At 42.0% G+C, this 16344-nt stretch overlaps 1 protein-coding gene across 1 annotated transcript; it reads left to right on the plus strand.

Annotated features, from left to right (window-relative positions):
- The first annotated feature begins 7009 nt into the window (after positions 1-7009).
- Positions 7010-16018, plus strand: nsfl1c (NSFL1 (p97) cofactor (p47)). The gene is made up of 9 exons (XM_044352840.1): positions 7010-7168; positions 7928-8028; positions 8174-8251; positions 11001-11166; positions 11310-11405; positions 13408-13517; positions 13713-13850; positions 14371-14541; positions 14800-16018. Exons 1-9 carry the CDS (start codon positions 7067-7069, stop codon positions 14960-14962), a joined length of 1125 nt encoding a protein of 374 aa, XP_044208775.1. The 5' UTR covers positions 7010-7066; the 3' UTR covers positions 14963-16018.
- Positions 16019-16344: the final 326 nt, after the last annotated feature.

Below are 16344 nucleotides of genomic sequence, written 5' to 3' on the forward strand. Positions count from 1 at the left end.
AAGTGAGGTATGTTGTATATACCCTTCATGGAATGTGTGGATGTATATATTGTATGTACATGTTTGTATTTATGTGCATATTCTGAATGCAGTGTAGTGCAGCCCTTATCTTGTAACCAAGAGAGGGATTTTGTCCTCTGTCTTTTTGTGCATCCCATAAATTCATGTCTCACATTGCTTGTTAAAAATATATATTTAAAAAATAATATTATTTTAAAACAAGCATTAAAACATGTTCTCTCACATGCTGAGTGTGAACTTGAATGTGTTATGTTGATGTTGAACCTAATGAAACCCTTATTGCACACAAGCCAATTAGATGAAAATAGTCTTTACTGGAGAGTCAAATGAATTGACTCTGCTCCATCTATGTGTGAGTGTGTTGCTGCTAATCTGTTTAAAATTAACAAAAAATGTAAACACTACATGATTTTCTGGATTGAGTCACATGAATCTACCAAGAAGTGGTGTTTACTGGCCGCAGCAAGTTCTCTAAATAAGCCAATTAAACACAAATTACACAGACTGACCTTTTATCCACATCACCTGAATTTAGACTTTAAAGCACACAAGACAGCAAATTCAATCTATTTTCTGTTTAATAAACCACATTGATTTTTGACTCTACATCACTCACTGCCTTCATTTGCAGCTGGTCTGTCAGTTGTAAATCATTGTGGGTTTAATTAAAACTTATTCACTGCTGTGTGAGTGTGTGCCCCTCAGTTACAATGAGGGAGTGGTGGGTGCTTGACCCTTGGTGACATCGGGATGTAGAGGGAGAAAATGAGGAAATATAGGACAGAAAAAGGGAGCAGGAAAGTAAGAAAGAGAAAGGAAGAGACAAAGGTGTGAAAATAGAGGAAGAGGATAGAAGGGAAGGGGGGAGGCAGCATACTGGTTGTAGTAAATCTCTCTATCTGGCAGAGGAGAGAAGGAGAGGGCCATGTCCAGATTTATGGCTGCCTGCTGGGGTAATAAGAGAATGGATTGGATCCTTTTCAATCGCCCTTTTCACAGTAGTGTAGTGCCTGCAGCCCATATCAGAGCAACCTCACTGCTGCTATATGATGATCTATATACTCTGTGATCTGCTACAATATGCAGACCGTTTAATCCAACATGATGTACAGTGTACTCTTGTCATATGTAGGTCAGTGGCTCCTGTCTGGTCCCTGCAGACCTGGTTCTGCCAACTGCATCAGGTGATTGTCTGCTGCCATGGAGATAAAAATGGAGCTGGCTCTGGTTTTGGTGTGGGAGGCGGACAGTTTTCATGTATGTGCACGTGCAGACAAGCACCTATTCAGATGCAGGCCAAACTAATGGCCTAGCTAAACAGTATAATGGCCACAGAGATAATGATCCCCTTCCTCTCTTCCTTCATCCTGTTGATACCAGGCTGTTTCTCTTCCTCATGCTGTATAGCCTCATGGGCTAAAGCAAAACATTGAGAAAACTAGAAATGATATTTGTCTGGATATCCGCCCTGCCCTGCATTACTCAAGGGAAAACTCAACAACATATCAAGATATCATTTGCCGACAGCAGTGCTGTGTTATTTCTCTTTGAGATTTTGACTGGTAGAAAGTACTAAGCACTGTTTTGTACACTTTTGAGGCACTTAACTTTGATTTTTATTTTTTCTTCTTTTACATGTCATATAGAAATATTGTACTTATTTTTGAAGATCCCCCTTTTGACTTGTTTCAAGACATATAAAATACTCTTTTCTGAATAAAAGTGTCATAGTCATAGTCATCTCATAGTCATCACAATAGTCATTTTTTTCCACCAAAAAAATAAAAGTATCTAGTTAAAAATGTCGTCTCCTCCTTCTCCCTCATTGAAACATCCAGTCCAATCCAATTCCAATCTATGAATATGTAAATATTGTTAATTTCAAAACTTGTCCTACTTCAAGAAGTGAAGTCCTACTTCACTGTAAAGTCCATTCTCAGTGTATCTGCACTGGAGGCTTCAACGTTCCACATCACACTTGTGTAAGTTGCATACTGGACCATGATTGGCTCCAAACTAGTTGTGATGTCACAAATCATGCTCTTAGGGTACAGGCTTTAAACTCAGATTTAAGGTGAGCACAGAGAAACTTTCCATTTCAGCAGATGAATGTTAAAACATACTGTACATCAGAAGAGAACAATTTCCAAATTTGGCCCTCCAGCAAATAGAATTTCATAGTTTACATCAAAACTTTAACATAATTTTTCACAAATCTACTGTGGATAACAAAGTACATACAAGGCTTGTGTAAATCCCAATGAAGATAATCTTGATCCATCTCATACAGCCTTGTTCTCGGAGCCCCTCAGTCACTAATACTCAATTACTTTCCACATGTTTAATACATTAAAGAATGATGTAAGATACATCCCAGTGGTATTATGTCAGCCGGAGTCCAAGAAATAGGTCTGACAGTATGTAATTATAGTTAGTCTGTTAATGGGTGGGAACAAAGCCTGATGTTGACAGCAACCCTCAGGGTAGCCATTGTTGGAGCTGACTTCACCTGAACTTCTGTGACGATGTCTGGTTGTTTAAAAAGTTCTCCTAAAGGGAAATACCGATGTAACATTGTGAATGCACTGGTGGCTTCAATTGACTAAACTGCCAGAGGTGATGACATTAATACAGGCAGAACAAGTATCATAGCATAGGCTCCAAAAATCCTCTAGCTCCTTGAGACAAAATGTAACAAAGAAATGGCAGCCCTTTGGCTACAAACTTGGTGGTAAACTGAAAGAATGAATACCATTATCTACTTTTGTGTGGGGGAGGGGGGGTAATAAAACTTATTAATAAATAATAATAAAACCGAAGACTACAAGTTATGATACACATGCATTTATAAGGCCACAAAGATAACCAATTGCATCAGAAGTTATAGTATATCCCAGCATCAGCCATGTCTCCTGTCCATACATCATGTGCAGTCTTGTTTTGGGATTCCTCTCTAAAGGACCAATTGTTTGTAACTCTGTTGATCCTTAACCAGGCTGTTAACTTAACATAAGGCCTTGACCACTCAGACAGCATTGTCACTATTAGCTGCTTTCTGGATCAATCAACACTCCTTTGCATCTTCACTTCCCTCTGCTTCCATCAAACATTATCACAAAGTGCCCTGTGGTCAAAAGGTTAGGTGCTTTCCTGAAACTGACAAGCTGTGATTGGGGTGGGGTGAGAAACCCACCCTTCACTAACTAACTGTCAGGAGTCATAAACGATGCAGTAGATTCTCTTTATGACATGGCGCCATTGCCTCAGGAAGGAAAGAAGAGCAAGATAAGTGTGCAAATTGTGTGTATGTGATTTAGAGGGGTGGTGGACAGGGAGGTGGGGGGAAGTTCAGGGTTTACGGGTGCTTGTCCTAATCAACCTCCTCCAACAGCTTCGCTTTTACAAGCTGTCATTTCACCTGACTTTCACGATGCTCTGCTGGATATTGACCTCCTGCAGGTTGCTCAACGACCGGACTACAGGAGTGTGTTTTTCTTCAGATGGCAAAGTGCAAGAGGTGTTGTTGGGGGTGCTGGCTCTCTAAAGTTTAAAAATACCTCCACCAACACCTATAAAGCTCACTAAATAAACCAAAAATTGAAGTCCCCCTCCGCTCAAAAATATGTTTTTCTTCTTTTTCCTACAGCTGGATGTTTGAGCTTCACTGTGTAGAATGATGTATGTGCAGAGTTTGAAGCTAGAAGGCTGTTTTCACCCCAGCTTGAGGAGGAAAGTTTCTTTGTGCTTGTCAAACATCTGAGTTTAAGGGGGTGGGCCTATCTGCATGATTTGTGACATCACAACTAGTTTGCAGCCAATCGTGTTCCAGTATTCAACTGTATGATGTTGAAACTTGAAACCTCCAGTGCACATATAGTACATTGAGAATACATTCAGTGAAGTTTGAGACATCTTGCATCCAGCAGTTCAACTTTTGAAATGAACCATTTTTACATATTCTTAGACTCTGGAATTTTTAATGAGGGAGAAGGAGGAGATACAATTTTAAAGTTGGAGTGCGAGACTTTTGTCTCCCCCTTCTGGCAGTGAGAGTAAAGGGGGGGCTCTGTGGTCGGCAGTGAGTGCCTGACACAGGCATGCAACACGCTCTCATGTGCACCCCGAATGACAGGCACATGAGAAGATTGGTAAAAACGGATATGTTCTGAGTGTACGTCGGCCCAAAAAAGTATTTTTTGACCGTCCACCAGCCCACTGGGTTCTGTCCCAGTATGCCTAATGGCCAGTACACCACCAGCTGTAACCTACTGTTGCGACGGGAAAAACAATGGTTAAATTGTTTTGAGCGTCACACAATCCCTGTGAAATGACTCGTTTCATAACTAGAATTTGATTCATTCGGTCCTTTAACATTTGGAAAGTCTAGAAGAGCTGCATGATTAATGGCCACACAACCAGTGCGGGAATTTCGTGCCCAACATGAGATTTAAGAACTCTGTATACTGTGAAATACAGAGAGATTTATCTGGTGGTGATAGGCTTAATTAGCATTGGCAGGGGCTTGAATGTGAACGTTCCGCACTGCAGGTTTAGGGATTCTAATGAGATAACTTTATTTGTGGAAAAATCATATCAGACACAAATTTTTATTCAAAGTAGAATCTTAAAACATGTCTGGAGGGGATCTGGATCTGACTGCTGGTCACTAAGACATACAGTAGTTACAACATGAAACTCAGTAAAACCAGAACTTGTTGCTTTTACTTTCTGTTTTTGTGCAACTTTTTTCTTTGTTTTGGTTGTGAGCTTTAGAGGTGCTGGTAGGCGTATTTTTGAACTTTAGTGTGAGCCAGACTAGCTATTTCCCTTGCTTCCGGTCTTTATTCTAAACTAAGCTGATCATCTCCATCCTTAACGCACTTATATGATGTCAATCCTCCCATCTAACTCTCAGCAAGAAAGCAGATAAGCATATTATCCAAAATGTCAAACAATTCCTTTTCTAGTACAGTAGCTTTATGTTTATCAGTCTCAACCAGCAAACTAAACTGAATTTTTTCTTGTCTGATAGCATATCTCTTTAATTCAACTAGTAAGTATACTTAATCACATTCATACACTTTCTCTTTCAGCCCATCGGGTTCATTGAATCAGTTTCTGGCTCTGTCTTTTCTGTCTGTGTAATGCTTTTTGACGTGTCTACGGGCTTCAGACACTTCTGGCGTTGGGATTAACGTCTGCTGACATGTCAGTGTCCACTGTCTGCTTCTAACCTTTTCTAACTGTGGACCGGTGATAACATTACACTATAACAACATCAGCCTCAAAAGTCATGGGAAGATAAATGCACAAACATATGTACACATACATCAGCACACACACAAGGCCTCAGGGTTTCCTGAGGTGACATTCACTGCTGTCAAACCATCATCTGAGTTATGACTAACTCTCACTGTGACTCTTGTGTTTGTCCGTTCTCCTTACTTACCGTACTGGTGTGTCAGGTGTTAGGTAGTGCACAATACTTATTTCTGGTTTGTTACAGTTGCCTTTAGTGCTTTATTTGTCATGTTTCTTTCCAGTTTTTCTCAGTACACACTTTGTCTTACTCTGAATGCACCAGTCTGTGGGTTTCAACGTCTTCTCCTTCTTCTGCTATTTGCTTCAACCCCTAATGCCATTATCTCCTGTGTCTCTTTCTCACTCTTGCCCTGTATCTGGGTGCTGTTGCCTCATCAAACGGACTCTGAAGCTAAAACATCCAAAAGGGGAAACAATATATGATCACTGCTATTTAAACCTCCTCAGTGTAATACACTGCGTTTTTTCTGTTTTAATTTTTGTTCTTTGTGTGCATCTGAGAAAAGATGGGGGTGGTGCTTCAAGTGGTGAGGTGACAACATGGTTTTCTCACTTTGCTACAGATTAATTAGCCTTGAAGATCAAACAACCAACAGTCAACACGTGAAAAAAAACCATCAACCCTTCTCCCCCCAGAAACAATTAAGATGCTCTCAATCTGTCTAGTACTTATTGCTTCATGCCATCTGACCACCATGCCATCAGGCACCTTATCGGGGGTACAAAGGTACCTCCCATGGGAATATTCTCTCCATCTGTTTATCATACTGAAATCAGAGTTACATGTTTACTGGAACAGTGCTGTCAGAGGTACGGCGTCTCACACTTCAATCAGCATCTGTTTCACGGTGGACTTGCACAAGGAGCCAAACTAGAGATAGAAGCTGGAGAGTGTGATAAAATGCAGATTAAGATCAGACTGCTGTGTTAGAAGCTCTGTGGTTTCACACGGAGGTGTCAAATCTTGATGACATGAGATAGGATCAGATTAATAAAACGAGATGAGATAAAAACCATAATAATGTCTATGAGCAGCATGAGACTCAAAGAGAAATAACCTATAAATCAAGAATCATTAGAGAAAACAGACTAGATAGTAAAGGGAGATAATACAACTATGAATAAAATGAATATATTTTTGATCAAAAGGATATGCAGCATAACTTGCTATCCAGAATTTTAAACAATATCAACCGTACATAGCTGAAGCAAAGGTGCTAAACAGTCTTATTGGTTATTACATAATTTGGTTGTGATAAAAAGCTGAAGAAAATGGCACTTTACCATCCCTTGTGTAAAACATATGAACAGAATAAAAAAGTATAAATATAAAACATCATGCACCTACAGGCAATTACAGTATTACTCTTGACTCCTGGCTCAAAACCTAAACCTTTGTTTCACACTGACAATGCTTGTGAGTGATTGTAGTTTTTGTAACCCGTGGATACATTACCATCTAGTGGTTCAAATAATGTTGGCAGCGAGGCAAATCGTGATTAACAACAAGAAACTGTCGACTATTAAATCGAAACAGAGTCCCGAATACTATTTCAAAAAACAATTCTCTGCATTATTAAACCATACTCGTGTCGTTTTAAGAAGTTTATTTTCGTCTCTGTTGCTGTGGTCCTTGACTCGTTTGGGACCAGATAGGAACCAACATCTGTTGCTTGTTTCCTCAGGTGGAGGCGGACGAGTCGTTGAAGGAGCAAAAATCAAAATGGCGAGCCAAGAGGAGTCTGTAAGGGAGTTTGTCGCTGTTACTGATGTGGACGAGGAGAGAGCCCGATTCTTCCTGGAGTCCGCCGGCTGGAATCTGCAGGTGCGTCTCGTCTGGGCTGAGCCGTACAGCCGCGGCGGGCAGTAGAAAAGAAACAGCGGTGATATGACAATGTGTCAGACGAATAGCTTCCCGGCTAACGTTAGCCCGTGTTGCCGGTAATTTGTGCAAGTCACCCTTTGACAATGGCGTAACCGCATTCTGTCACCAGCAACACGGCTGGTGTGCAGTTAGTTAGCTGGTACAGCCACAGTTACAAGAGGGTCAATATCTGTGTGTCTCATTACGAAGCAGGTCTGCCATGAGTCCATTGAGCGGTGCTAGTTAGTGTTAGCCTGTAACGATACCTGGCAAAGACATCAGTGGTAAGCTAATGCTGCAGTATCTGTTGAAGCATATGACGGAGCTAGACTGGTGGGACATAAAAGCACATTTTATCTTTCTTTATTTGTGGAGTCCTGCACAAATTAAATACGTAACATAAAATTGAACTGAATTCATCATTATGGAAAGAGTTTTGTCACTTGACTAGCACCTCCGTTATTACAAAAGATAAAGTAAATGTAACGTAAACCTACACTCTCTGGTCTGTGACACCAAAAGGGTCAGGGGCAGAAATATAACGTATAGAACAAAGTTGTATCGCTCGAGGCAGATCCGTTGACCGGTTAGCAGTACCTTCTAATAATAATAATAATAATAGCAATAATAATAATGCAGATAATAGTAATTATTACGGTGATAGACTGTCTGTCAGGGTCTTCTTGTGACATTGTCTGATAAAATTTAACTCTTCCCTAGCTTGCACTTGCCAGTTTCTTTGAGGATGGCGCTGATGACGACATAGTGACGCTTCCTCAACCTGAAGGAGGCTCCTCAGTGTCCCGGTCAGCAGGGCCAAGGTAATGTTTACAACCAGCCACTGCTTTTATTTACACCACACTTCATTCTGTACTTCTTCAGTACAGCAAACAATCAAGTGCCATATTTCTATAATTGTGCAACATGCAAATTGATCTGTCAACCTTATTTTTCCCTCTTCATCAGTTCCCAGCCCAGAGTGACCTCCTTCAGAGATTTGATGCATGAGGCAGAGGAAGAGAGTGATGAGGAGGAAGGCCAAAGGTAAGTTTAATTCTGCTCATTTATCTTAAGCTCTTACGTCAGTCCCTTTAAAGGAAAACTGAGGTATTTTTCAACCTGGACCCTATTTTCCCATCTTTTTGTGTCCAAGTGACTTATGGGGACAATGATTTTTGAAATTGGTCCAGTATTGACCGAGAGCGCTTCAGCCAGCAGCTGCGAAACAGGCTGCAATGTAATCCTTTGGGGCAATAGCAATGTACATCCACTAAAAGTGCTTGTTTTTACCACTGACGGGCTCAGAGTGTTTGTGTCTGACAACATTATGGAAAGGACCATACAGAGAAATGAAATGTTTTTCTGTGTCTTTCATTTGATTCCATCTGTTTGTTATTGTGTCTAACCGAGTCTTGCTCAAGGAGAAGTCTCGCTCTGGAATTGAACTTGAGTTGTTGTCGAAATCAGCTAAATATTCAGCCATGACTTTGAAAATCCTTTAGATAATACTAAGCTCTGTACTCCACAACAACAAATTCCTCCCGGCGCTCCTCTCTCTAACCCTGTCACGGCTTAATATCTAGCTGATTTCGACAACGACTCAACTCTCTCAAGAGTTTAGAATAAGACTTCTTGAGCGAGACTTGGTTGAAAAATACCAAAGTTTCCCTTTAACAGTGCCAAAGCTGTCTTTGGGTTGTTTTGGAAGTAGTTGAAAGCTACCTATCCCTTTATGATCCCTTTTGACTGTTGAATTGATCCCCACACAGGAGATATTTGTCTGTTTTTTTCAGAGTCAGTTATAGAAAAGTGTACATAATCCATACAGGGAATCGGATGTAGTGACACATCAAGGACACATCAGACTAGACCAGGATAAAAACGGACTGAAAGACAAGTTGATAAATGAAGTCCCTTCCCAGTCGATTCTGTGTGTTGTCACAGTAGCCTTTCTTGTTCTCCTAAAGCTGCTGAAATGTCTGTCTGTCTGAGCTGTACTTCCACATAGTGTTTGGATGATAGAAAGTCACACCTAGCGGCTGTGATTCCAGAATGCACCAAACTATTTTTGGTCTCACCTCATTCACTGTGAGCTTGTCGTGCTTTTCTGCTGCGTCAACAGATTCTGCTGCTGGGGCAGTGCAGTGGTTTGGTTGTGAAGGGACTGTGTGGGGTTACTAATGTTTGTATTAACAGTCTGTCAGTAAGAAACTAAAAAAAAAAACTTGTCATCTACGGTCAGTTTTAACATCAGTTTTGCCAAGCATGATGGCTTAAATGTTAACTATGTGACTGACAGTAAGCAGAGCGATGCAAGGCAGCGGTGAAATTGGAATCATCGACATGTAGCACAGTGATTAAACAGCAATGATGACAAATCCAAATGTAGGGTTCATGTTTATTGTAGCTCAGGTGATTTTTGAGTCTGTTCACATTGGTTTTTCTGATGTCTTTAAAGAGGAACTACACACCCAAACTCTGCTAGCTCCCTCCCTCCCCAGCATATTTAAAAAAAAAAAAAATGCAGCAGAGGACTGGACAGGACAACGACTGTAGGGGGGTGTGGCCTTGTAGCTACGTAGTGTGTGTGACACGGGAGGTAAGGGTACACAGACTGACCACCACTCAGTGCAGCATGAATAGCCGCAGCAATGTAGAGCCTGGTAGTCTGAGCTAACCTGCCATGAGCAGCAGCTGCTGTCAGACTCTCAGTGTCCATGCAGAGAATCCGCTGGAGCTTTGACAGTCGCTAGAAGCACATTCATGACCCTTGGTAAAGGTTTCTGTGCGGCACCTTTTGTTGTAGCTGAGCTAGCACCTCTGCTACGAGAGGCTCTCCGGTGTGTTTGTGTCTGTCATGGAGTGTCAGTAGCCGTAAGGGGAATTAACATTCAACGGTCGCCTCTATCGTCAGCATTGGCCATGCAAGGTTAGTAGAGGGCATGTTGAGCTATTTTCAACCAATGAAATGCCGATTTTTTTTATGACTTTGGTGTCAATATCATCACCAGCATCGATGTGTTTCAACACAGTGCAGTCATATCATTTAGTTCCTCTTTAACGGTGCCGCAGGGTTGGAACTCTCAACATCTGATTCAGAATTAATTTTCCATTCACAACCGATTCTCGATTGAATTAACAGAGTGTGTGAGAGAACAAAGCTCTTTCATTATGAAAGTTAAATGCATTAATGAATGAATGCATTTGGAAGCATCTTACAGTCTTCTGCCTGTATGAGAAGAATGAACTGAATATATGAAGTATTCAAAACATACGTTACCTTGATCTCACAAAGGTAATTATTTAGTCATTACAGCGAGTTTGCACCCAAACACTTGCCTTTTTTTTGAAGATGGACTACAAGACAACCTGTGTGCACTGTACGCCTTTTCATGTAGCGTTATTAAGTGACATTTAAAAAACTGAATTTTAGCATTTATGAATCGATTCAGGATTGCGATTCTTATGTGAATCTGTTTTTTCTCTCTAAAAGGCTTCTTTACAATGTCTCACATGAAAGATGATAATGGTGAGAGAAACGTGAGAGTAGTGCAGATGATGATGATGTCTGTTCACCACACCTCACGTCAGTTTTTGTTCTGTTTACATCGTAAGCTCTAAAATTCACCAGACGTTTATCAAATCATCTGATCATGCCTCAAAACTGATATGATGCAGTTGTTATTGTCGTCTATAGGTGCCTATAGTTCCCTCTGAGTGTCTACTGTGTTACCTTGTGGCATCTTTTTTTAGTCTTTCATCTGTAGTCACAGCCTGCTCTGTCTCCCTCCAGGTTTTTTGCGGGAGGATCAGAGCGCAGCGGGCAGCAGATCGTTGGACCTCCCAAGAAGAAGAGCTCCAATGAAGTGGTGGAAGATCTGTTCAAGGGGGCCAGAGAACATGGAGCTGTGCCTCTGGACCGGAGTGGGAGAGGGCCAGGAGAGCCCAGCAAAGCCAGGGTAAAGCAAAGCTCACAAGAACCACATTGTTGTCCTGTTACTTCATATCAGACTTTTTCTCTGTTCATAATCATAATTCACCTTCCTCTTGATGATCCAGGTTGTTTTTCATGTAGTTTTGATTGTCTCTGCTCATCACTCAGGCCTTTGTTGGTGGAGGATACAGGCTAGGAGCAGCTCCTGAGGAGGAGTCAGCCTATGTGGCCGGAGAGAGGCAAGGCTCCAACACCCAGCAGGATGTGAGTAGGCCAACACCCACCCAGTCAACAGTTGTACTATCAGATACCAAGTGTGGCATTAAGTGTTAGTGGCCAACCATCACTCCCATTTTCTGAGGCATTTCCTGCACCATTGGCAGTGGTCAAGCTCGCTCAGATTGTCGTGGAGCCAGACGCACAACAACAACAGTTTTTACATTCCTCATCTACAGTGCATACAGTTACAATGCTTAGAAGCTTTGTTTGTTGCCATGGTATTTGAAGTTGATCCAGAATCAACTTTTAGAGAAACGCAACTTGTAACGCTGTACAACCCTACCATGAGGGGAGAAAAAAAACATTACCAGGAAGAAGGGAGGACATTTCTACTCATTTGATAATTGTAAAAGTAAACTTTGCTGACGGCTTCCTGACTCATTTTAAAAAAGGATGAGAGGAAAGAGAGAGAAGCAGTGGTCAAGTGAGCTAGAGAGTGGATGAGGAGAGTGAGCAGTGGTAGCAAGAAAGCCGGTGAATGAAAGGAATCAATAAAACGTTATTTTCTAATTATTTTATGGCAATTACAAATAAACCCATATGTTGAACACTGTAAGCCGACCACTTGATTATTATAAGCAAATTATTTAAACAGTATTGTATAGGAATGGTTCTATCCCAAGCATTTTGATCCATATAAGCGGTTGATCACTGTAACTGTGTGTGTATATAGGTAGATAGATAGATAGATAGATAGAGGGGTGTAACTGTACAAAATATTGACGGTTCAGTATGTTTTTTGGTACTGCAGGGGAAAAAAAGAAAGGTAGAAAATAATATTTTGGTCTTTTGAAAAATGTAAACATCCATCAATGGCTCATTAACCAAAACTATTACTGAAACAGTTTAGTTGTGCTGCAGTGGAAAAAGGAAAACAAGGAGTCAGGACACCTGCTGACCAGATCCACCTCCAGCAGCTACAATACAATCTTCAGTATTAATAATCTAATGATGTCATATAAATAATATACAGATGGGTGACAAATTAAAAGGAAAAGTTGCTCCAGGTCTGAATGCTTGACCCCTACAGTGAGGGGATCTGGTGGCTCTGTTATGCTGTGGGGGACATTTTGCTGGCATGGTTTGGGTCCACTTGTCTCCTCAGAGGGAAGAGTCACTGCAAATCAATTTAAAATCTTTTATCTTATGATGAAACATTTCTATCCTGATGGGAGTGGTCTCTTCCAGGATGACAACGCCCCAATTCACAAGACACGAGGGGTCACTGAATACTTTGATGAGGATGAAAATGATGTGAATCATATGCTGTGACCTTCACAGTCACCAGATCACAACCCTCTCTCTCGTTTGCCATTCTGACAGCAGCAACACTACAGGGTAACCTGGGTAACCAGGCTGCCTTGGCTAAGCCGGCTAGCATACATTCATGCTACAGCTAAGTGGTACCCTGCCAGAATCATTTTTTTCCCCAGTGGCGGTGGTCTGATAGGAAAAGGAGTGAGGAGAGTGAAGAGAGAGGCAGCGGGGGGAGAGCGAGTCATAGTGCAGGTGCATTTTCCTCCTGGCTGCCTGTGTGTCGCTCATGCTGCCGGTTTTTATGTCAGTCTGCGTCAGCTCGTGCTGAAGCTGCTGCTGTTGCTGCTTCTTCCGGCGGGTCCCCGTGCCGCATGCCTGCTTCCCTGTTCTCATCAACTGCATAAGCATGAGCTTCAACATAAGCTGACAAAATACCAGCAGCATGAGCAACGCTGAGGCAGCCAGCAGGGCGGAGAGGAGGAGAAGGCACCTGCACGGTGACTCGCTCTGCCCCGCTGCCTCCATCGTCTCTTCCTCTCTCTCTTCACTCCGAAGCTTCGAAGCCCACAGAAAAGTGAATGTAGTCTAACGAATCATGTTCCAGGAGGCCTGCTGATTATTAATCCAATACTTTCAGTGAACACTCCGGACATTTATACCAGAGAGTAGTGGAATAACTTTCATATTTTTCATGACTAACGTATATACTGTGTGTGTGTGGGGGTGATAGGTACATGTGGTGCTGAAGCTTTGGAAGACAGGTTTCAGTCTGGATAACGGTGAACTCAGAAATTACAACGACCCTGGAAATGCCAACTTCCTGGAAGCAATCCGAAGGGGGTAAGAATAGTCATATAGCTTTATTATAAGTCCATGAAGACAAACTATGTCCTCTATGTTTAGATGTAAATATACTGTATATACAGGCCTTTTTGACTCTGAGATATTGTTCATGTCTGCTAGAACAGCACACATGAAGAGCCCTGATAACATGTGAAATAAGCCTGTGTTCACCAGTTGATTGTCAACCTGCAGGGAGATTCCCCTGGAGTTGAGGCAGCGCTCTCGAGGGGGCCAGGTCAACCTGGACATGGAGGACCACAGGGATGAGGAATTCAGCAAACCCAAGGTGGCCTTCAAGGCCTTTGGAGGTGAAGGACAGAAGTTGGGAAGGTGAGATTGATCAGCAAATCCAGAAAGCAGAAGCTGAATTCAGTGCATGGTCCAAATAAAGGGCTGGTAAACAGGTCTTACTTGTTCTACATGGGAACGAATCATCTTTACTTCCTGCACGGGCTCATTCCAGTTAAATGACAGGTTTCTTTTTCATCATGTGACACCTTTTATTAAATTGAAACCATAAATTAAGAAATGAATGCGTATGAATTCCTTCGTTTGAGAGCAAGAATTATTAAAGGTACCCTGTGGAGTTTCTGTGGAGTGGGTCCTTGTCTTGTTTGTCTGGTGGACTTTTTAAATTGCGAGCATGAATTTGTTTTTTTAACACCATGATACCTCCTGGGCTCTGTGCAATAAATACAAATTTGATGGCTAATTTGTAAAACTTTCATATTCAATCCTCCTTCATTCCTTTTATAAACATCACTTTGTCCTTATATCTATCACAGTTCAACACATTATCAAATCACAGTAAATTTGAAGTTTTCCTCTGCTTCCTCTCTCTCTCTCTAAGTGCCACCCCAGAGCTGGTTTCAGCTCCAGCCACCTCCCAGCAGGACCAGGCAGCCAACGAGGCCCAAGCCACTGCCTCTGTGAACCTCGACCCCTCCCAGCCTGTCACTAACATCCAGATCCGTCTGGCAGACGGCGGCAGGCTGGTCCAAAAGTTCAACCATACCCACAGGTGATCCATTAGCTCTTCTCACACAAAAGATGTGACAGCCACACTTGTGTTTGCAGATATATGGAAATAGATCAAAATAAATGAAGCAAATCAGACAGGAGTTTACATGTGGTAACATCTGGTTCTTGCCTGGTACATCTGGTACATCTAGCCCTGCCCTGCCACCACCTATGTTTGACATGAAAACATATTGAAATGTTTCTTAGCCCAATGTATGAGCTTTTAAGTTCACGTTTCCCTTTGCTTCGTGTCCCTCAGGGTGTCTGACCTGCGGCAATTCGTGGTCACGGCCCGGCCCAGCATGGCTGCCAGAGAGTTCGTTCTCATGACGACCTTCCCCAACAAGGAGCTGTCGGATGAGAGCCAGACGCTGCAGCAGGCCAACCTCCTCAACGCTGTTATTGTCCAGCGGCTACAGTGAAGGGCCCTGGTGGTGTGGCTGAGCAACTGCAGCCCTGTGAAACCTGCTGCCCCTTCTGAGGGAAGAGAAACCATGGACTTGTGTATGGACTTCTAATTTCTGATTTTTGTTTTTCTAAAGTGAAACATAACATTCTGCTCCCCCAGACCCCTCCCCCCCACCCCTCCTCCACTCTCCCCCTCCCTCCTCTGTGCTCTGTGACGGGCAGTAACGTGGAGGGAAAAACAACAGAATCTTCCAGAATGGAACAGAGTTCATTTAAGAGCTGTCGGAAAGCCTGTAGATGCTGGTGAATGGTGGTTGTGATGGGGATGTGTTTACCTGACAGCACAAGATGGTTGAACCAGAAAACGCAGCATCAGGCCAGCTTTCTGAAGTTTGGTTGCAGTTTTGCTCACTAAACCTGGCTTTATTCGCCATTAACTTGCTCCCCCACTTTTCCTCTTCTATTAACCTTGATTCGGCCCTTTAGCCATGTTTACTGTCAGGTGCTGGGGCCTCACCAGATCAATGCAGCGACAGATTCCTAGTTTGTTTCTGTCTCAACAGCACAAAGCAGAACCACATAAGGAATAATAGTCTTATTAAGGTAAAAGTTCACGGTGATACTGTGGTTTTGTACAAGTTTCCATTTCTCTCCACATATTCCATTTGGAGTGAGAAGTGTAATGATAATAACAAAGCAACCTATACCAGTAGCCTTATGCTCCTCTATTCACCTCCGGAACCACAACAGTCCCTTTGTTCAAATGAAGATGGAATTATTTTTTTAAACTGCCTTTTTTTTTCTCTCTCTTCTTTTTCCTTTACAGATTGTAGGATCGTCCTAGTTAGACTGCAGGATTTTGATATTGTGTAACATTAAAAGTAGTTACACACGGCTTTATTACCAAACCAATGGTTGAACAAAAGAACATAGATTGTAAACACTGGTTTGTAGTAGTGAAAGTTGAATTCCTATGACACACTGACATCTTCTATGCATCCTGGGGCAACACGGAAATATGTTTGGACCTCTGGTAAAATAAATCCATTTTATGGTTGATGTATAAAGAATTGATGGTCTTGTGTTTTTCTTATAGCTGGGAAACAGATATGTAAGACTTCCAGTGACTTTTCTAAATGGAATATGTGGTGGTATCCAAATGTGTGTTAGTATTGCAGGGAGTACACCTGTATCATTATTCAGTGCATTTGCATGAGCTTTACTGTTAATTATCCATCTGTTTGGGCAAAGACCAGATTTCAGAAAACTGGATTTCAAAAAACATTTTTCACTGTGAACAGTCGAAAGGCATCATCTGAGTGGTGTTTACTGCATACGATGAAGAGCATCCCTTACATACCAACAACAAAAATAGAATATTTTCATGGAAACCAGG

This window comes from Thunnus albacares, chromosome 5 (assembly GCF_914725855.1).
Source record: "Thunnus albacares chromosome 5, fThuAlb1.1, whole genome shotgun sequence".
NCBI classification, from domain to species: Eukaryota; Metazoa; Chordata; class Actinopteri; order Scombriformes; family Scombridae; genus Thunnus; species Thunnus albacares.